The 22,446-nt window shown below is 38.0% G+C and overlaps 1 protein-coding gene across 6 annotated transcripts in view; it reads left to right on the top strand.

Annotated features, from left to right (window-relative positions):
* The first annotated feature begins 10,769 nt into the window (after positions 1-10,769).
* Positions 10,770-22,446, top strand: part of LOC5565680 (protein bicaudal D) — a 74,387-nt gene continuing 62,710 nt past the window's right edge. Inside the window, exons 1-3 of one of the 6 annotated variants that reach the window (XM_021844898.1) lie at positions 10,780-11,084; positions 11,306-11,421; positions 15,926-16,289. In XM_021844898.1, the coding sequence (XP_021700590.1) occupies positions 16,086-16,289 (204 nt within the window). In that variant the 5' untranslated portion in view covers positions 10,780-11,084; positions 11,306-11,421; positions 15,926-16,085. The other 5 variants (XM_021844899.1, XM_021844900.1, XM_001650005.2 and 2 more) reach the window with 5 other exon arrangements.

Genomic DNA, 22,446 nt, shown 5'->3' with positions numbered 1-22,446 from the left:
TTTCGGTGAAATGAAATGAGTAAGTGAGTGAGTGCGAATCATTTCACCGAAACTTGAATTGCGGCCCACCGAGATCGAAACTGTCGGATCCCATGTGCAACACTCAAGCCCAACCACCTCCCCCTCCATCTCAGGAATACAACGCACAGTTATAAAAGTGGCTTATCATGGCTTCACAATTCGAATTTCGGGGAAATGAGTCTGGTCAACACTGGCTGTGGTACATTCTTTTTTCCTGTGTTGCAGACGCTAGGGACAAGAGTCTTTCCGATGCCCCATTGCTTTGCACATAAAACACACATCCTTCAATCCATCGTGAAAAACTCTGCTATTTCGATTACCGACATCAATCATCGGTGGAACTTCTATTTCGATGTCCATAAAAACACGCGCCTATCGACGCCTTGATGTGAGTTGATTCTAAAACGATACATAAAGCGTGCGTATTGCAAAAACCGTTCCACCTTTCATAAGGCAAAATGTATGCATTTCGATAGTCTAGTTCACAGCGTGTATGGTCCACCTCCAGGATCGCTGGAAATTTTTCGCGCGTCATGCTTTGAACTTTGCCGTATCTACCGAGAGCTACCGATAGGCTTTCGTCACTTACTTCTGGTGGCAGATCGAATATGCAAACGTAGCGGACATTGCTGCCTGCGATTGACCTTCGCACTTCTATAAATGTTCCACTGTCATACTCGAATCTTCTTGGTTCCGTATTTTTCTCCAACGCTTCAGTCATCGCCTCCAGACCAGGGATGGGAAATGTACTGTAGTAAACATTTACCACCTCGACATTCACATTTTTCTACACGACCATCAAAATCCAAAGCAAACCATGACCGTTCAAAACAAAAAAATGTCACGGCTCCGAAAACTGTAATATTCTTCTTCCCAACGTTTTTTCAAACCCGAATGCGAAATGACTCGAGCACAGTGGTAACACGATTTTTCCGGTTTTCGGGGTTTTGCATTTTTGTTCGATAAAGGCAGCATGAAATTGAACTTGTTTATATGTATCGCAACGAAATGATTGTGCCCTTGCTATTAGCGCTAATAGATTTCAATTAGTTGAAAACACAAGCGAAATATTAGTGATTGAATTATTTAACATTTTTTTCAATCATTCACCTCGAGATGGCTGCCCGAAAACGGTCATAGTGGAGAGACAAAAACAGTCAAGCAGCGTATGATCTGTTGGCAGCGCAACGCCTGATGGTATTGATGCTGCTGCTGCTTTGTGTTTTGGTTGACTGGCAGAATCGATGAACTGTGGTAAATAGTGGCCACAGTTCTCAAGCCTGCTCCAGAGAAGCGAACTTTACAAACAGCGATTTCAATCAAATCCACATCCAGCTGTTTTAAAAACGTCGCAATTTCTGTCAATGATGGTCTTGGACTGCCCACCGGGAATCGAAATTGAACGGTATTAACAACCATTTCATTCATTTCGGTATCTGAATAACTTCCAATAACGATACGAAAATTATTACCGGCAACCACACAATGTAGATGACCCTTGAGATGACCGCACAACAAAGCGAAACGAAATAATTTCAGCATTCCAATGACAATGAAGGCAGACTTGGTGAAAAATTGCTAGTTTTCCTTTTTTATGTACCTTCGATCTTTCCGGACAAGCATGCCATATCATTAATGAACCGTATGTTGTTTAAACCCAAGTAAGGATTTATTCACAAATTTCATAACGTCTGATTTGCTGCTGAGGCTGAGTATCGACATCCCAAGTAGAGCGATCAAGTACAGTTTGCTACTAATTACCAAGGTAATTTTGACAACTGATCCAATATGAGTGAACTGTCATTGTTTTCCTTGTGGAATAAGGGACCGTTCAAATATTACGTAACGCAACAGGGGGAGGGAGGGGGTCTTACATAGTGTTACGGTCCATACAAAAATATAATTTTCCGTACAAAAGCTGTTACGTGGGGTTGGGAGGGGGTCTAAAATTGTCAAATTTTGCGTTACGTAATATTTGAATGAACCCTAATCGAGCAAACAATTTTCCTTGGCCCGTTCCCCTGGCCAGTACTTGTCCTATCCAAGCATGGGAAACACTCACTCAGTTATTGCGTTTCCCTCACTCGCTTCCATTCACAGTCGGGAGCGAGACAACCGTTTCTTTAACCAAGCCGAACATTTCCAGAGCCCATTCTGCTTTTTCGGCGAGCGAAACAAATGAGCGATTCCACGCCATTTCGCAAACCCGATTATTTTTGTATTTTTTGAATCGCCTGAAAATTTGCATACAGATTCTTTATGACCAAAAATGCCATTATGCACTTTCAGACCGCCATTTTGAACCTCGCCTTATTTTTGAGAAGGGCGTATCGGAAAATGCATGGCAAATCTTCAAACAACTGTAACTCGAAAACGGTTTGTCCGATCGATATGAGATCTTCTACAAAGTTGTTGGTATTGCTTAGGACTATAAGGCCGGTTTGCTACTGACAAGAAAAGGAATCGCCTATCTCGATGCGTGGAAAATTTCTCCCAAGAAATGGTCAAGAAAATCACTTTTTTCTGATCGCAGTACGCAGTTGAGAAGAAATGTCACTTCAAAGGGGGCTCTCTGTAGGAAATTTCTTGACCCTTTCAGTCAAGGAATTTCTTTACTTTTCTTGAGCGAAACAGCATACTTAGCTATATGGAGAAAAATATGCTCGGTAAAAAAAAGTTACAGATTATTTTTCATTTCAAAAACAAAATTTTAAAATAGATTTTCTCCAGAAACGCAGTTTTGATTTTTTAAATTTTTGGATATGTTTTAGGGGACAACTTATTTGACTTATTGCACAATGTTTTAAAATAGAAGAATTATGGACAAAAAAGTTATGATTTTTTTTTTTAAATTACAGGTTTTGAAAAAATCAAAAACAATATTTTTTTATGTGATTATTTGATAGAACAGAAAAATTGCAATCGAAAAGTACCTAAGTAATTTTTTTCTAGGTTGCATCAATTTCGAGATATACTCATATTTATATAAAATTTTCAAATAAAAAAAGAAAAATAGGCCCTTTTGAAGCATATTTCGTGTTTCTCCATTCCAGAAATATTTTATTTTGATTGAGTGAATCGTAGCTGAAAAATTGAGAAAAATTCAGGGTCGCCTATTTTTCCAGAAAACTCAGTTGGAAATTTTTTGTTTTCCCCTGACACTACTAACATTGAAAAATCATAACTCAAGAACGAAGCATCATAGAAACAAAGTTTTTTTTATGAAAATGAAAGCAAATTTTCTCAGGAATAAAAAAAAATAAATTGGAAACAGTTTTCCACAAAATATTCCACCGTTGAGAAAATTCGTAAAGAAAAGCTGGAAAAACTATGTTTCAATTAGTGGAAAGCTTTCAAAAATATATTTTTGAGAAGGTAATTTCATAAGCTTTAATCGCTGAAATTTTTGAAATGTACTTTTTTTTCGTTTTTGAGTTATGGCCAATTTTGTGGAAAATGACCATGTAAGCCTTCCCGCATAATCATGAACCGTATTTCTACTGTTTCCCTAACTGTTCATAACCATTAACGACAATATTAGAATAGTTCCAAATGACATCCAAAAAAACAATAAACCAACCCTTTCACAAATTGGTTTGACAGTTTGGTGTCTGTTTTCTCGAACAAAATTTTTCGTTTACAGTTTGCCAAATGATGGTTATATTGTGCCTTTTCACGAAATTCACATTAACGCAAATAGTTAGAAAATAGTTGAACTATAAAATAGAAATAAGAAAAGTAATGTATGTGTAATAAGTGGTTTGTGATTATGATTGTTCAACCGTATGCCTTACTGGACTAATATGTTCATATTATAAGAATAATTATAATTATTTTCGACTTAATTGAAGGAGAAATAATGAAACTGAACGTTTATACCAAATATGAGAATTTTGTGTTTTTTTTATTAAACCTTAAGCTCTCACATATATTGAACTAAATTCCATTACTAAAAATAATAGATGATTGCAGTCTCGAGTTGATTACAGCTTCGCGTTTCACAAACATATTTTTTTAGTTGTTTTGTTGCGCATCATTTTCCGGACTGACTCCTTGTGAAGTGCATTGCCGTAAGTTGCCTTCTGTGCGTATCAAGACTTCGGAAAAGCGCTGGTCGCTTCTGTTGGCACAGGACAGTTTTGGCAAGAGTCGGCATCTTTTCTGGGACCGCCTTCTGGTAATAACTGCTGTTTTGTTGTGGGTAGGAACTACTGTAGACAGAGGGGGATTCGAAGGAACTGCATCGGCATTCGAAGCTTCAAATGTAACTGCGCAGACTTTGCGTTTTAGGAATCCCCGGTCAACAAACTGGGAACTCTACATTGAATTGGTTGCGACCAAATTTCATGGATATTCTCCGTCCATTGAAAATCCAAGTGATCTGGATGATGCCGTTGATACTACAACATCCTACATTATGGAAGCTTTTGAAGAAGCATGTCCTCTGCGGTCTGTAAAGACTACAAGAGGGACCCCATGGTGGAATTCCGATCTGACTAGACTCAGGAAACAATGTAGAAGGAGTTGGAACAGACGCCGTTCAGCTGGATCAGAGTCGTTCAAGTCAGCTCGCAAGGCTTACAAGAAGGCTCTTCGTTCTGCTGAACGATCCGGCTGGAAAAACCTTTGTACAAATGTTTCCAGTTTGAGTGAAGTCAGTCGGTTGAACAAAATTCTTGCAAAATCTAAGGATTTCCAAGTGAACGAAATTCGCTTACCTAATGGTGACTTTACTTCTTCCGATGAAGAAGTTTTAGAATGTTTATTCAATACACACTTCCCCGGATGTGTGGACATAGCATCTACGGATGAATCAAATGTCTTTTCATGTAGTTACGAGTCTCTGGCCTCGGCTCGCAGTATCGTAACTACTGAATCGATTCAATGGGCACTTAATAGTTTTGCTCCTTTCAAATCTCCAGGAGCGGATGGGATTTATCCTGTTCTGCTCCAAAAGGGATTTGAGTTTATCAAACATGTTTTGAAAAAGCTACTTGTAAGCAGTTTTGCTACCGGGTACATTCCCAAATCCTGGCGTGATATTACTGTAAAGTTTATCCCAAAAGGAGGACGTGCGTCGTATGAGGAAGCGAAGAGTTTTAGACCAATCAGTCTGACCTCTTTTCTTCTGAAATGTCTGGAACGGATTATCGATCATCACATCCGTGATGTTTATTTGGCAAACATGCCTCTTCATGTGAATCAACATGCTTACCAATCTGGAAAGTCCACTGTGACTCTTTTACACAAAGTTGTATACGATATCGAGAAAGCATTCGCTCAGAAGCAATCGTGCTTGGGTGTTTTCTTGGATATTGAGGGTGCCTTTGATAACGTGTCTTTCGATGCCATATTGGAAGCCGCACGAAACCATGGGCTACCTACAATGATTACCAATTGGATTCATCAAATGCTCAAAAACCGACATCTCTTCTCGACATTGCGTCAATCAGCGATTCGAAAATTGAGTGTTTGCGGATGCCCCCAAGGGGGAGTCTTGTCACCACTTTTGTGGAATCTCGTAGCAGATACGCTATTGAGGCAACTCAATAATTGCGGTTTTCCAACTTATGGATTTGCCGACGACTATCTAGCTCTGATAGTTGGTATGTGCATAAGCACCCTATTCGACCTGATGCAAAGTGCTCTTCAGGTAGTCGAGAGTTGGTGTCGCCAATATGGCCTTTCGGTTAACCCGAATAAAACATCTATTGTTCTTTTTACGGAAAGACGAAACCGCGATGGAATTCGACCTTTACGTCTTTTTGGCACTGAGATTAATGTGACTGATCAAGTAAAGTATGTCGGAGTCATTCTAGATTCCAAACTTTCATGGACACCTCACATTGATTTCAGAGTCAAAAAAGCTTGCATGGCCTTCGGTCAATGCCGGCGAACCTTTGGTAAAACTTGGGGCCTCAAACCCAAATATATCAAATGGATTTACACAACAGTTGTTCGACCAATATTGGCATATGGATGTCTTGTGTGGTGGCAAAAGGGCGAAGTGAGAACAATCCAATCAAAATTGGGCCATCTCCAAAGGATGTGCTTGATGGCGATGTCTGGTGCGTTCTCTACAACTCCCACAGCAGCGCTCGAGGCCCTTTTCGACGTTGCGCCACTACACATATATCTTAAACAAGAAGCACTTTCTTGCTCTTACCGTTTATGGGTACTGGATCTACTGGAGAAAAATCCAGTGAATCGTAGATCTACACACACTTCGTTGTTTCCACTTTTGGTGAATTGGGACAAAATTGTCCTTGCTCCAAGTGATCTCACAATTGCTTGTAACTTTCCTTACAGGACATTTACCACACAATTCCCTTCACGGGAAGAGTGGACGTCTGGCTATTTGGAAAGAAGTATATCAAACAATATAGTATGTTACACTGATGGCTCCCTTCTTGAAGGTAGAGCTGGTGCAGGAGTATATTCTCGTGAGCTAAGGCTGAATCAGTTTTACTCACTTGGTAGAAACTGCACCGTTTTTCAGGCGGAAATATTTGCTCTTATGTGTGGAGTGCAATCAGCACTTCAACAGCGCGTAATGGGTAAAGTCATATACTTCTGTTCAGATAGTCAGGCTGCTATAAAAGCTCTCGCTTCGGCCAACTCAAGGTCGAAGCTTGTTATCGCATGTCGAACTCAAATTGAGGAACTGAATTCAGTCAACTCTGTAAACCTTGTATGGGTACCTGGCCATTCTTCCATCGCTGGAAATGAATTGGCTGATGAGCTAGCTCGCGATGGAGCATCGCATGACTTCATTGGCCCTGAGCCGGCTATTCCAATTTCGAAGTGCTGGGTGAAGCTTCAGATAAACTCTTGGGCGGCAACTCAGCACAAGCAATATTGGAATAGTTTGGAGTCGTGTCGTCAAACAAAATTGTATATTACTGAGCCATCTCCAAAGGTGGCGAAGTATTTAACAAATCTGTCAAAGCAGAATTGCAGTCTCTTGGTCAGAGCGTTGACAGGCCACTGCCGACTCAACTATCACATGGCAAATATTCAGCGTGCTGACTCATTTGTGTGTGATAGTTGTGACTCCGATTATGGAACTTCGTATCACCTGATATGTAACTGTCCAGTTTTTGCGCAAATGCGATTCCAATTACTTGGTAAACACTTATTAAGTGAAACTGAATACAGAAGCCTGAATCTTCAGGACATCCTGTTATTCTTAACCCGCTGTGGTAATGAGCTATAGGCTCTCTTTACGCTCACGCGTTTTGCAGTGCCCTTTTTAGGGCGCTGTTCGAACCCATTGTGGTATGGAGCTACATGCTCTCATTTCGCTTATGCGATCTTCCCTCTTCAAGGGACCCACTCCTATTTCCTCCCATCTTTCCCTTCCCTTTCCTCTCCCATCGGGTAGATGATGAAATAGGCTCAAATATAGCGATGGCACAAATCTCCCAACTGGTGGGGAACGTGCCTTTGGAGCCGGCCTTCTGATACCTGATACTGTAGACAGAGGGGGATTCGAAGGAACTGCATCGGCATTCGAAGCTTCCAACGCCTGTTCTTCTTACGGCCACCGACTTTCCAGGTAGCTGGATTCTATTCGATGTTGCCTATCAGTGTTGATCCGATGCCTAAACCTGCAATAACAAATGCCGTAAATACCGTTATAACTTAAGGACACGTTGAAATACCTACGTTTTGTCTTTTTTCCAATAATGTGGCACGGAAATAGACGGCAGCAGTTTTTATTGCAATCTTTCTGGGACAAGAAAACGGAGCAAATTTGCTAAGTCAACATTTTATTTGTTTTTTTTTTCGATTCGCGAAAAATACACGCTCAAAAATCATCTACTCAGTGACTGTATATTATTCGTAAAATAAAAAAATATATATTTATTTTTATTTTCTATTTTGCACCTTTTGACTGAAAAGACAAAAATACAGAAGTTTTAAAATGTAACTACAGATGTTGTGTGCATCATTTCAATAAAAAAGATAGATTTTAATTTATTTTACTTCTTGCCACTGATGTACTTTTCAAACGTGCATAAATCAACACTTGCAAAAACCAAAGCTTGCAACAGTTTCCCAAACTGTTGAAATCAAGTTTTATATTGTAAAATTTTCATGTGTAAGTGTGTTGTGCAAATTTATATCTGACGAGTTTTTATTTTTATATTATCCAACTATATTCGTCCACTATATTTGATTGTCACAATTTGGGATACATTACTCAAACAGCTTTTAATAGTAATTATTTTCACGTTTCATATTGTTCAATGAAATAGCAACTGTTTGTGGAACATTAACCCTTCCAGATATAAGAAACATGTTGTTTGGAAAGTGTAACAAATTGTATTTTACTATGCGGGTTTTCTTTGAAAACCCATATTTCAATCGAAGCATCGGAAAAACAAAGATATTTTTTATCAAAGCAATTGGATTGTTTAGTGATGAAAAATTCACAGTTTCTTGTAGCTTGATCGAAAGAGCACATTTTTCTAAGTGTAACACGATTTTATTGCGCTTTAATATCTGACTTTTAATATAGTAATTGATTAAAAGAGATTTCATTCCATCGACTCAATGACATTTAAATTTACATAATGACAGCTCGTCCCGAAGTAAAACTTTCCGAGGGGTGATTCAAACGCGATTTCCATACTAAATTCAAACTTGTTTTAAAAATAGTTCCAATGCACGGAAAATTATGAAACTTTGGATTCTGGCTCAGTTTTTAACGTAGAATCAGAATATGTGAAAAACAGGATACCTCTAAACAAGCCAATTGCAAATTTTCTAAAACATTTGAAAAAAAAAAGATATGGGATTGAAAAATTACACCGCTAAGAAAAACTGAAAAAAAAACTGTTTCTGCCTCAATTTTTCATTACACTGAAAAAGGATTCTTTCTTTTCTATGGAACAAATAAGATTTTTTTTTTAATTTTAATTATTCAATTATTCAGTATATACACACTTAATTTATTTCGCCGAGGCCGGCAAAACATTTCGCCGAGAACCCAACAGCTGAGATCTCGGCGAAAATCTCGGTAAAAGTTCAAAGTGCCGAACACGACTGTAAAATGCAAAACTAATCCAGCTGTCAAAATTTGCTGAGCAGATCGGCAATGCTTTGTCGATAATTTCGGTACATTTTTACCGAAATTCAGTAAATGTTGTTTTTTATTTCAATAAGAAGAAGAAAAGGTTCAAAAACAAAAGAGCAATTTTTTTTAAGTTTCCTTTTTACAACAAAAAAAAAAACAATTTTATTCTTATGATGCTAACGACGTAGGCTCACATAAATATAAGAAGAAGCAAACATCCTTCAATCGCCACTGGAATATTTTCTTTCATATTATTCGTCCAATTTGCCCCCCCAAATTTGAAGTCCAATTTGAATGATTTAGAACACAATTATACAGAAATGACAAGTAAAAACGAAAATTTACTCAATGCAAAACGGATTTGACATCAGTGACAAACGAATATCAGAAAACAAATTTCATTTCAATAATTAACATGACACCCGACTTCTCTAATTACTTCAGCACTTTTTCTTTCATCGATTGCACGTGTTTTAAAGTTTTGACAGATGCACTTTTCCGAATCTCGGTAAACTCATTCGTTTACCGAATGCTCTGGGAAAATAAACTACTGAATTTCGGTAATTAGTACAAACTACCGATTTTCGGCACTTCACATCTGTCAATAGGGTCCTAAAGCCCTGTCTCAATTTTAGTACCAAACGCTTAAGTTTAGGGCAGAAACACATGTTTACTCAATTTTTAATTGATTTTCATTGGTTTGAGTACAAAAAACATTTTTTTATGATTTTGTCACACCTTTTGGTTTAAACTCAAATGTTGGGTATATTTTGTTTTCCGTGTCCCTTCCGAAATGTCAGATAGGAACAACCCCAGTGTTCAAACTATATGCCCTGTGGCATTTTTGTCGAAAAAGTGAATGTCAAACAAGATCACAAGTGTCAAGGTTCATATTCGAAACCATTTTTAAAATTGAAGTTTAAAAATGTTATAGCCGTTATTTGAGCTGGAAAACTTGCTAAAGTAGTTGCAATAACATGCTCTTTCGTATTATTAAATAAAAACAAGAATTCATTAAACATTTTAGGACCCAATTTGGTTCAAAAATCAAATTTCAACGAGAATTCAGTCAAATTATGATTTACCGGCCAAGTTCGTTAATTTGTTTTGTCGAGTACAAATTTGACAATTAAAGCTAAGTATGCTGTTTCACTCAAGAAAAGTAAAGAAATTCCTTGACTGAAAGGGTCAAGAAATTTCCTACAGAGAGCCCCCTTTGAAGTGACATTTCTTCTCAACTGCGTACTGCGATCAGAAAAAAGTGATTTTCTTGATCATTTCTTGGGAGAAATTTTCCACGCATCGAGATAGGCGATTCCTTTTCTTGTCAGTAGCAAACCGGCCTTAAGTGTGTAACTTACATTTTCATCTTCATCTTCGAAAGAACCCAAATTTAGCTTATTCCATTGAACTTCGACGCTGGGTCGGTGCGTCTCTCTCTGTTTTTGACAACATTGCTGTTGCGAGAGAGGCAGAACAACCCAACCGTGGGTAGAAACTAAATGCAGTTCACCCAAATTTGCGTAAAAAGAACTTATTTTTTGGGCAGTCTGATTTCTCCGTGCAAGCAATGCAAAATAGTGTAAATCGATCCGAACCTCATTGCGTCATGATGACAGCGCAAGCGATGACAGCTGTCACTCGATGTTTTGGAATGTTTTCGCCCACCAGCTCTCGGTCTTGCGTAGTGTGATAGAAAATTTTCCCCCGACAACACCGTGGAAAAACTTTCGCCAGTTGTCTCGATTTTCCCTTCTCGTTCGCGCACACAGTTGAGTGTTAGTTCAGTGTTCAGTTCATCGGAATTTTCAGTTTTCCATTTCAGTCAGAGATCAGAGCCCCAACGGTAGAGGCAGCCATCAGAACAAGCAGAAAAAAGAAATCAGTGTTTCACCATTCCAGAGACTCGCACTTTTTTCATGATGCGTTGTCATTGTGAGAGAATCCATCAGAAAAAGTGAAACACTCCTCCGCCTAGAAGGTGATAAAATCCAAAATTTTCGGTGCAATTCAATGATTTTCTCGTGGGTGAAAAGTGAACATTTTCGCCGTTCGGATTGGACGGGCAATTAAACTTCCAGGAAATTGGCATTTTGGTGAAAAGTTGGCGAAGAAAACGAGCGCCGCGAGAAAAAGTGACGAGTAGTTATGTGAATTTTCATCTTATTTTTTTTTTCTCGCCTTGTCTTGTTCCGTGTCCAGTCAAGTGCGACGCCAGAGAAACGCGACTCTGTACCGAGTGATGATTTTGAACGGATTGATGAAATAATTGTGGTGGCCGAGAGCTGGAAATTTTTTTCTTTCCTACGTTGATTTCTGTTGGTTTTAACAGTGACTTAATTTCGTATTCGTACAGGGCTCTGTTTTCACATCAAGTTGATTAAAATCTAAAACTATCAAAATTTACCGTATTAAATTCATAATAGTTTATCAATTATAAAGATCATATTTGTCATTTTCGACAGTCATAAATTAGGGACCTTCCTTAGCCGAGAAAGTCCGTGGCTACAAAGCAAAGCCATGCTGTCTGGGTTCGATTCCTGGTCGATCCAGGATCTTTTCGTAATGGAAATTTCCTTGACTTCCCTGGGCATAATGTATCATCGTACTTGCCACACGAATATGATATACGAATGCGAAAGTGGCAACTTTGGCAAAGAAAGCTCTCAGTTAATAACTGTGGAAGTGTTCATTGAACACTAAGCTGAGTAGCAGGCTCTGTCCCAGTGAGGACGTAAAGCCAAGAAGAAGAGCACAGTCATTTACTTTCATCCTTGGGATAATGGACAACACTATTGAATTTGTGTCTAAAAGAAACCCATTTACATATTCGTACACCTATCGAGCTTACAACAAACATTTAAAACTAAAATTTAATGCGCTATATGATTGCTCAAGTCTTTTTTTGATTTGGTTGATGATCAACACTTGTTCTCAAGACAAAGTTTTGATTTTCTGTTAATAAGTGGATACATACATTTTATGTATTTGTTACATTTCGCTTGAATGCCTTCACTATGACTTTGGAAAGTTAAATTCTTATCTAGCATAAGCCCTAGATACTTAACTTCATCTGACCAATTTATTGAAACCCCTCTCATCGTAACAACATATTTACTTGAAGGTTTCAAATAAAGAGTTTTTGGTTTATGTGGGAATATTATTAGTTGAGTTTTGGAAGCATTAGGATAAATCTTCCATTTCTGCAAGTATGAAGAAAAAATAACCAACCTTTTTTGCAATCGACTACAGATGACACGCAGGCTTCGTACTTTGGCGGAGAGGCCTGTGTCATCCGCAAACAAATATTTTTGACATCCCTGAGGTAACTCAGGTAAGTCTTATGTGAAAATATTGTATAATATTGGTCTCAAAATGCTGCCTTGGGGAACACCAGCTCTTACAGGAAGTCTTTCAGACCTGGAGTTCTGATAATTAACCTGAAGTTATTCTAACAATGTGGTATGTTGGAAAATTAATGTTTTTCAATATTACGATCAAACGTCAAACACTGTCGAATGCTTTTTCTATGGCAAAAAGAGCAATATCAGTAGAAAAGTCTTCAGATTTGTTGGAACGAATCAAATTTGTTACACGTAAAAGTTGATGAGTGGTCGAATGTCCATGGCGGACTGTTCATTGGCAAAAAATGAATTTTCGTTGATGTGGGCCATCATTCTGTTCAAAATGACCTTTTCAAAAAGTTTACTGATGGAGGAAAGCAAACTGATTGGACGATAGCTAGAAGCTTCTGCAGGATTTTTGTGTGGTTTTATAATTGGTTCAACCTTAGCATTTTTCCATTTGTCATGAAAATATGCTAATTGAAAACATTCGTTAAATATATCAACTAAGAATGATAAGCTATTTTCTGGAACTTTCTTGATGAGGATGTAGAAAATTCCATCATCGCCAGGAGCCTTCATATTTTTGATTTTATCAATAATAGTTCTCACTTCTTCCAAATCAGTCTCACAGGCATTTTCGAAAACGTTCTCTTGATTGAGAATATTTTCGAAGTCCTGAGTAACATGATTTTTGATTGGACTAGTGAGTCCTAAATTAAAATTGTGCGCGCTTTCAAACTGCATAGCAAGTTTTTGTGCTTTCTCACAATTAGTTAGTAATAATTTGTTTTCCTCTTTCAATGCCGGTATTGGCTTCTAAGGTTTTTTTTCAAGATTTTAGATAACTTCCAAAAGGGCTTAGAGCCAGGGTCCAATTGAGAAATCTTATTTTCAAAAAGTTTGTTTCTTTATTGTGCAAAACGTTTCTTGATTTCTTTCTGCAAATCTTGCCATATAATTTTCATAGCAGGATCGCGAGTACGTTGAAATTGCCTTCTCCTCACGTTTTTAAGACGGATCAAAAGTTTAAGATCATCGTCTATAATCACGGATTCAAATTTTACTTCACATTTTGGAATTGCAATGCTCCTGGCTACAACAATGGAATTTGTTAAAGTTTCAAGAGCATTGTCAATATCAAGTTTTGTTTGTAAAGGAATATTAACATCAAGATTAGAGTCAATAAATGTTTCATATATATTCCAGTCGGCTCGAAAATAAATGAAAGTAGAGCTGATAGGATTGAGAATCGCTTCATGGGATATTTGAAATGTAACTGGGACATGATCAGAATCAAAATCAGCATGAGTAATCAGTTGGCTACAAAGATGACTAGAGTCGGTTAAGACCAAATCAATCGTAGATGGATTTCTAGAAGAGGAAAAACATGTAGGGCTATCAGGGTATTGAATTGAGAAATATCCTGAAGAGCACTCATCAAATAAAATTCTGCCGTTGGAATTAATTTGAGAATTATTTCATGATCGATGTTAAGTCACCAATGTTAAAGTCAAAGTTAAAGTCACCAATGACAACAAATTTTGACTTATTGCGAGTCAATTTTCGCAAGTCAGTTTGGAGCAAATTAACTTGCTGTCCAGAGCATTGAAAAGGCAAATAGGCAGCTATGAAAGTATATTTACCAAGTTGTGTTTTAACTGAAACACCTAAAGTTTCAAAAACTTTAGTTTCAAATGACGAAAACAGTTGATGTTTTATACGCCTATGAATGATGATTGCAACTCCCCCACATGCCCCATCAAGTCGATCATTACGATAAACAAAAAAGTTAGGATCTCTTTTGAGTTTAGATCCAGGTTTCAAATACGTTTCAGTAATAACTGCTATATGCACGTTATTAGCTGTAAGAAAATTAAACAGCTCGTCCTCTTTTCCATTCGGAGAACGAGCATAGTGGTGGCTTTGAACATTGCATCAATCATTAGATTCAATTGTTCAGTTAGAAAATTAAAATCAGAGGCAGACATATCACTTGAAGTGGGTACATTATCTGATGATATCCTATTAGAATTTCCGGTAGACGAAGCTGCGGAGTTACCTGTGGCGGTAGGGTTTTATCCATTTGATTTGAAACAAGTAGAATGGGTACTCATAGTACGAACAGGGGAGGAGTTCAAATTACCTGCTACGATATCGGCAAAGGATTGTCCGTGGGTAGATACATTCGAAATTGAAAGATTCAACGGCTACCCGACGGATTAAAATTATCTTGTGAATGAGCATGATTATGATCTTCCTGATGGGTATGATTCCTAATCAAGCGATCGTTAACTGAAAAATGAGTATTGTTTGATACTTTACCAGGGAAATTCCGGAAACGACCGTTATCGTAACGGATATTATCTTTCATCTGCATGGCACGAGCCTCAATGACTCTCTTGCGTGAAGGGCAATTCCAAAAATTGAACTTATGATTGGCCCCGCAATTTGAGCATATGAATTTGGTGGTATCTTCCTTCACTGGACAGACGTCTTTGGCGTGAGAAGAACCTCCGCAAATCATGCATTTAGCATCCATGCGACAATTTTTTGTACCATGACCCCACTTTTGGCACCGACGGCACTGAGTGGGGTTCTGGTAATTTCCTCCAGGTTTCTGGAAATGTTCCCACGTCACACGGACATCGAACATAAGTTAAAAACATAAACTTTTTTCTAAAGCCTTAATATTATTTAGATATTTTTTTGTTGAAGAGAACTAAATAATATTCTTGAGAAAGCCCTTTCCGAACAATGCCAGATTGGGTTCTCTTTTTCATAATGATTACTTGGACTGGGGAAAATCCAAGTAAATCATTTATTCCATTTTTGATTTCTTCGGGTGATTTATAGTCACTTGAGAGACCTTTCAAAACAACTTTGAACAAACGTTCAGTTTTGTCGTTATAAGTAAAAAAATGTGCTTCTTCTCTTCAAGATGTTTCCGGCAAAACGCGACAGTCTCCTTCTTTTGCTATTTGGAAGGAAACCTTGCTTAATTATATTAATGTCACTCTAACCTGATTGCCGTAGCAAGGGAAGGTCATTCGTGACAGAAGGAAACCTTGATTCCCCTAATGGAGTTCAAGATCTCCTGCCTAAATACCCCAAATTAGGAACAACTGACGATAGGCGACACTCTTTGTTTCATCACTCAAAAAGCCTGGGCTAGATGCTGCCTTGATTTGATGTTCGGAAAATTTGTCTAAGGCATCGAACTGATTACTCATTTTGATGCAATCATCAACATTATCTATTTCACCCTTGGAAGAAAGCGCGCATTACGGAAAAAAATTTCACTGTTCCAAAGATTAAAGTAAATGAAAACAGTTTATGATTGCCGCGCAATAGATGACACCTATGACCTTCATTACTCATAAGATATTTTGAAGTCGAAAAATCATGACAGTTTTTTTTTAATGAATTTGATGTGAATATGTGAACCCTGTACAAATCTGAGTTCCACTCACTGTAGGTTCCCCCCAAAGAAGAGTGTTCCGTGTCGCTGTGTGAATCCATAAAAAGTGTGCAAAAATAACAAGAGCGGTGGGGTGTAGGAGGAAAGTGGCCGCAGGAGAGGACGACGGGAACTAGCTAGGTCTGGACACCGTAAAGCGCGCATCCAGGGGGAAAAGATGGCAGCACTGAACGATTTGGACGTCCTGCGGGCGGAAATCGAGCGCCTGAACCGGGAACTGGACCAGGCCAGCAGCGAAAACATCCAGTCGGCCAAATACGGCCTCGGTCTGCTGGAGGAGAAACAATCCCTGCAGTCCAAGTGCGAGGAACTGGAAGCCCTGTACGAGAATGCACGCCACGAGCTGGAAATCACACAAGAGGTATGTTAATTTTTATGTGGTGTCGCACCTATGTTTCCATTGCGTGTGATACAATTTAGGTATTCATACGGTGCGATGAGCCGACTGGTTTTGCGGCCACGATGGATGACGATGACGGCATGATGATGGAAAAAGTGCACTCAGGTGTGTGCGAAGCGAATGTGGAATTTGAGCTATATAATCACGTCATCTGATAGAGGCGGTATACCACATACGAAGTGGCAAGTGGTGACCGATTTGACGGATGCCGTTTTTATTTTATCTATTTCGCTTGAAGCATGTGACAAAAAGTTCGAAATTCTTTAGAACTTATCTTTCCTACTAAATAGAAGGACTAATTGAGGAATAGCGCAATAAATTTAAAATGGATTCCCATTAAAATACTGAAGAAAACTCTTGTAGGAATTTCTTAGGATCTAAGAAACAGCTGTGAGTTTTGATTCGAGATGCACCAGCCTATTTCTGAAAATATCAACAATAGACAAGACTGGTAGCGAGTCACTTTTAAGTGACTTGGTCACTTTTTTGAAGCCATTACAACTAAAGTCACTTTTTTCGTCAAATAGTCACCTTTTCAACTATTTTTAATTAAATTTTCGGGAGAAAATTATGAATCGGCCTATTTTAATTTAGGCTAAGTTTTAAGTTAGGTCATTTATGTCAGTACCAAAATATTGGTTCATGGTTTTCTTGTGAAAAAAGCTTGGAGAAAAGTTAATATTTAGTTGAGTTCCACGTAATTTGTAAATGTATCTATTATCAATTATTAACAATAGGTTGCCAAACATGTGGCATTTGTGTCTGATAGTTATTATTATTAGTATGGTGTTAGTTCATTGTTATAAAATTTAAGGTTTGTTATAAAACAATGTTCTATTTGAGAGTAAAAACTTATCATATTCTTAGAATAGACTCTATTTGCAAACCTTTAAAAATGACCGGATGGATCTTAGCTAAAGTATACCCTAAGGTCGGTCGACCACCTGCGTAAAAAAACCGCGTTATTTAAAAAAAAAACGAGGTAAAAACCGCGTTATTTAAAAAAAAAAAACGAGGTAAAAATCGCGTTATTTAAAAAAAAAAAACGACGTAAAAAACAAGACCTTGTTTTTTTGACGTTTCATGACCATACAAATCGTAACAAAACATTGTTTTGTATGAAAAAAATTGGCTCAGGCTTTTTAAGTCGTTTTTTGTTGTTGTAAATGACGCTTGTTTTCTTACGCGTAACACGAACTTATAGTTTTCATTTAATCGTTCATGAAATCATGCATACTTTCTTCAAATAAACGTGGGTTTAGGAATCCTCTTCACGGCCCTTTCGATTCACTTCGGCAGGAAGTTTTTTGAAAGCTACAGAGTTTATATTTCACAATAATATGCGCGGTATGAAAATATTTTTATTGCATAGTTTGCTACAATTCGACCAACTATAATCCCTAATGTCAAGTGAATCATGAAAGTGTGATTGAAATATAAGAAGCTTTGTGCTAATAACTACTTTAATAGCATAATTCAGAAGAACAGCCCATTAAGCCTGTCGTCTTTATGCTAAATGTCCATTCGGTCAAACGTATCTCCCATTAAACTTACTGATGAAAAATTTCAATGTCACTCAGGCTTATGTCAACCATTTGTTCTTCCTTAGTCAGCGTTTGATGCACGCGGTTTTAAGCTGTATTTCATTCATATTCGATCTTCTATCATCATTTTTAATCTGAAATATTCATTAATGCCCAAGCATATATTCTGTAATCTTGATCTAGTTACACAAAATATTGATCTTATTAGGAGCTTGAGCTTGAGCTTGAGCTTGATTGGCCGCCGCCCGTGGATGCTACTCCAGTATTGCCAGATCAGCTGCACTTACACAAGGAACCAACCGAATGACTGCTTGGGACTAACAGGCATCCTCAGTGTATAAGTGCTGGTGATCTTCTATTTTTAGCGACAATGGTACCTGCCACGTCAGAATGCAGACCAATATGGGGAAGGGGAAGGAATTGATGATGCATTGTACTGGCTCCCACGTAGACCGTATATACCACTGCATCTAAGCCAGTTCATGCGGGAGTGTATGGATTGAGGGAAAGGCATGGCAGAGAGGTTTGCTTTTGTGGTTTGCAGACTGCCTATGTATCAGGCGTAAGGAAAGGCATGCGCGTGGAAGAATGGAAGCGTTAGGGAAACGGTTTCTTGTCCGTCTCTGGTTCTAACCTTTGCTATGAACGAATAGTTTGAGTGAGATAGATTTAGAATGGAAGATAGAAGCAAGTGAGAGATATACAACTACAAAGTACGAGGAAAGGGACGGGCCTGGGATTGAACCCATGACCTTCTGCTTATGAAGCAGAAGCGGTAGCCATCAGACCACCAACCCCGTCTACACAATATTGATTTTATTAGGCAGAATCGTTAACCCACCGTCGGTCGCCCTAGTGTACTGAGTACACGCACTTTGCGAAAAGCTGAAAAACACGTTGAAAATCCCTTCAAATTGATCCGGGTGTTGGTCCTATTCCAAGATCTACTCTTCTTTTTGCTTGTAGAAAAGAAATTTTTCGAAAAAATCAACGAAAAGTTTTCGAAAACTTCGTGTTTTTAACCTAAGTTTTTACGCGTGTACTAAGTACACCAGTGCGACCGCTCGTGTAACTTATTTTTACCGGGCCCGTCACACGAGCGGTCGCATCGTGTACTGAGTACACGCGGAGCAATTCTGATTGTCAATCTAAAACTAGGCAAGATAGAATATTGATGTCTTCGGCAAATTTGTTCAGTACAACGGTACCAATTGGTCAGTGGACAAATGAAACTTTGAAAACATCCTCACCTTCCAGTGGCCATCGGATTGTGCCCCGGAGGAACCGATGAAGTGGACATTTCGCAATGCAACACCTCGAACACAAATATCTCAGGATCTAGATATTTTAGCATAATGGTGTCTTCGGCAAAGTTGTTCAGTAGGTCAAGGACTAACATGTGATAGACCGCTTGTTTCGGAATTCTGCCACCAGTTGGCGCTAGTGAGTACGTAATTTTTCAAACACAGATATTTCAGGATCCTTATTACCTAGAAAGATGCGGTCTTCGACAAAGTTGTTTAGTAGGTCATAGCCTAACATATTATAGGCCATCTAACTTGAAATTCTGCCATCAGATGGCGCTAGTGAGTATACAATATTTCAATCACGAATATCTCAGGATCACGATTACCTAGAAAGTTGAAGTCTTCGACAAAAGTGTTGAGTAGGTCAAGGTCTAGCATGTGGTAGGCCACCCAACTATAAAATCTACCACTAAATGGCGCTAATGAGCATGCTGTATATTGATCGCGGCTATCTCACGATAGCGATATTATAGCAAGATGGTGTCTTCGGCAAAGCTGTTTAGTAGATCAAGAACTAAACATATGATGTGCCGTTTGATTCGGAATTCTTCCACAACACGGTGCTTGTAATCGTGCAATTTTTAGAACGCAGATATCTCTGGATCATGATTCCTAAAAAAATGATCCTGAGATATCCTCATTACTAATCATATTAATGATTGCCAATATCTGATGATCCCGATTTCATCGAAAGATGGTGTTTTAAGCTAAATGGTTCAGTAAATCAAGTACAAACTTGTGATTGGCCACTCTTGGTTCGGAATTCTTCCACTAGATGGTGCTACTGAGTATGCTATATTTCCAACCCAAAAATCTAGCATCGTGATTGCATAGTTATGAAAATGACTTCTTCATCAAATTTGTTTATTTTGTCCAAGGATAAAGTATGTTGTAATAATCCGTTTGCTTCGAAATTATCCCACCAAATGGCGCTATTCAGCATGAAAATTCCATAAGTAAATACTTCCGAATCTTAACTACAGTCAAACTTCCAATCGATATTCAAGGGATCAACGACTCATGGAAATATCGAGTAATGGAACAGATATCCTTCGGAAAGCTGATTGAAGGGAGTATCACAGTAACCATGATTTTTGTTTTTGTTTCAATTATGGTTTCATGAGTCGATATCCAGCTATGGAACATCGACTCACGGAGGTATGACTGTGTTGAGATATAAGGCGTCTTCTGTTTTTTTCACAAACTGTGTTGGATTTTTCTTGAAACAAATATAATTCAGCTGCTTCCTGGCTTCTTTTGCAAAAACCCTAAGAAATCTTGGCTGAACTGTGTTTGGTTAGGAATTATACACACTCCGAAAAAATCATGTGATTTTACGTTTTTTTGGATGCACATAAAAGAAGCGAGCCGAATGACGTGAATTTATGTCACATTTCAAATACCATAGCGTCTGATCCGGGAAATGCCCTATAATCGGCATCTTTTTCGTGTCCTTTAACGTATAAAATTACATTTTTTGTTAAATACATCTTCAAGAACACATTTTTGTGTCGTTTCATCATTTACATCATGTGCCATTCAGTCATACTATGAATTATGTCCACAGTAATTTCCATTATTTTTAAGAGTGTACTTATTTTCATTCCTATACCAGCTGAACCACACAGAAAAAATATTTAATTTTCAATGTGATGTAAATTGAAGTCTACTGTAAAAATAAATCACATGCGTGTGTTGTTAAAGCGTCATATAAATTTAAATGTCAAAGGATTCAAACTCTAGTGGAAATAAATGGTACAGTACTTGATTCGGCTTACATTTATTTTAAGGTATTTTAATACACTTCTTGAAGTTCAGGATTATCAAGAAAGTAGGGTTCATCCACATAATTTGTTAATATAGAGAACCGCGAATTGTGTAATCAATGAACTGTCAGACGCGTTTCCAATCGAGCAATAGGCCTTTTCACCAGATGTTTCAAATCAAATGATTCGGAAGGTCTTTGACAGTCTTGTAAGGAAATAACAGTCCCGTGCATGCACCGGTCCTTCATCGATAAAAAGAATGGAAACACGGACCTGTCCAATTAAAAGGCCTATCTAATGGGTGGCAGAGAGTTACATACAGACGTAACACTTAGAAAAATCTTTATTAAAATCATAGTCACAAGAACATGTACGCCCAATGCTTAAATCGGCGGGTTTGGCCGATCGACCAATAGATGGCGGTCAAACATGAACAAAAACGATGCGAGCGCTGCGAGTAAAAAGGTGGTCGATGGAAAGCGATTAGAGTGTGACGTCTGTTTGTCTATGGTAATACCTTGGAAAGCTGCTGTTGGGGATAATTACAGTAAACATGAAATTTGAATTTTAGTTTGGTTCCATGAGTCGATATCGAGTAGCAAAAAATGGAGGTTTCACAATAAACTGGTGCAACAAAAATTCTATATTATTTATGTTGCTATAAACGAAGCATGCCGAAATAGAACGATCTTTTTATGACTCATTTTTGGAGTCAAATTATTTAGATATTGAAATAGAAAAACATTCTACATCATTGATTTTGTTATATACATTGTTCATAATTAATGAACATAATAATTATTATATCTCAACATGTTTATGAAAACTTTTGCATTGGGGGTGAAAACGAATGTTACCAAAGTCGAACAGTACTTATGCTGTGTTTAATCCGGTTTGCTGACATCTCCGTAGAATATTTTCCGAGATTCAATTTTGAAAATTACCGAATTCTCAACTCTTGGGTTCTTGGCGAAATGTTTCTCTGAGATTGGAGACATAATGTAAGTGTGTACCGATCTCCATTAACTTATGCAAGGAGATCTTCTGTGCGCTTTACGAAGTCTTTTCACGCAAACATAATCAATGTATTCATCAGAAATTCGTTTAATGACAAAACGTGCACTGTTAGCCCAAATGATCAGCATCATATGATGGTCAGAAAATAAGATGCTCACTGGCGCCGAATTACATAATTCCATATATAATTGCCCATAACATGTCAGCACTTTGCTTGCTGAATAACTTTGACGAAGACGTCAAATTTCAAAATAATCGGGAGCTCGAGATTCTGTATTAGAAAACTTTTAATCAGGACCTCTAGCGTAGCCTGATGAAAGTATTTGAAATCAAGCAGCCCACTGTATTTTAAATTAAATGTGGAAGAATTTTAAGTATAGTTGACCTCTCACACGTTGGCCCGTGATATACAGAACAACTTCATCAAAGACATTTTCTAATCCAATTTTATTTTCCTAATCAGGATCCAAAGATATCTCCGTTC

Source organism: Aedes aegypti, chromosome 2 (genome assembly GCF_002204515.2).
Source record: "Aedes aegypti strain LVP_AGWG chromosome 2, AaegL5.0 Primary Assembly, whole genome shotgun sequence".
Taxonomy (NCBI): Eukaryota; Metazoa; Arthropoda; class Insecta; order Diptera; family Culicidae; genus Aedes; species Aedes aegypti.
This window is presented reverse-complemented; position numbering and strand designations above follow the sequence as displayed.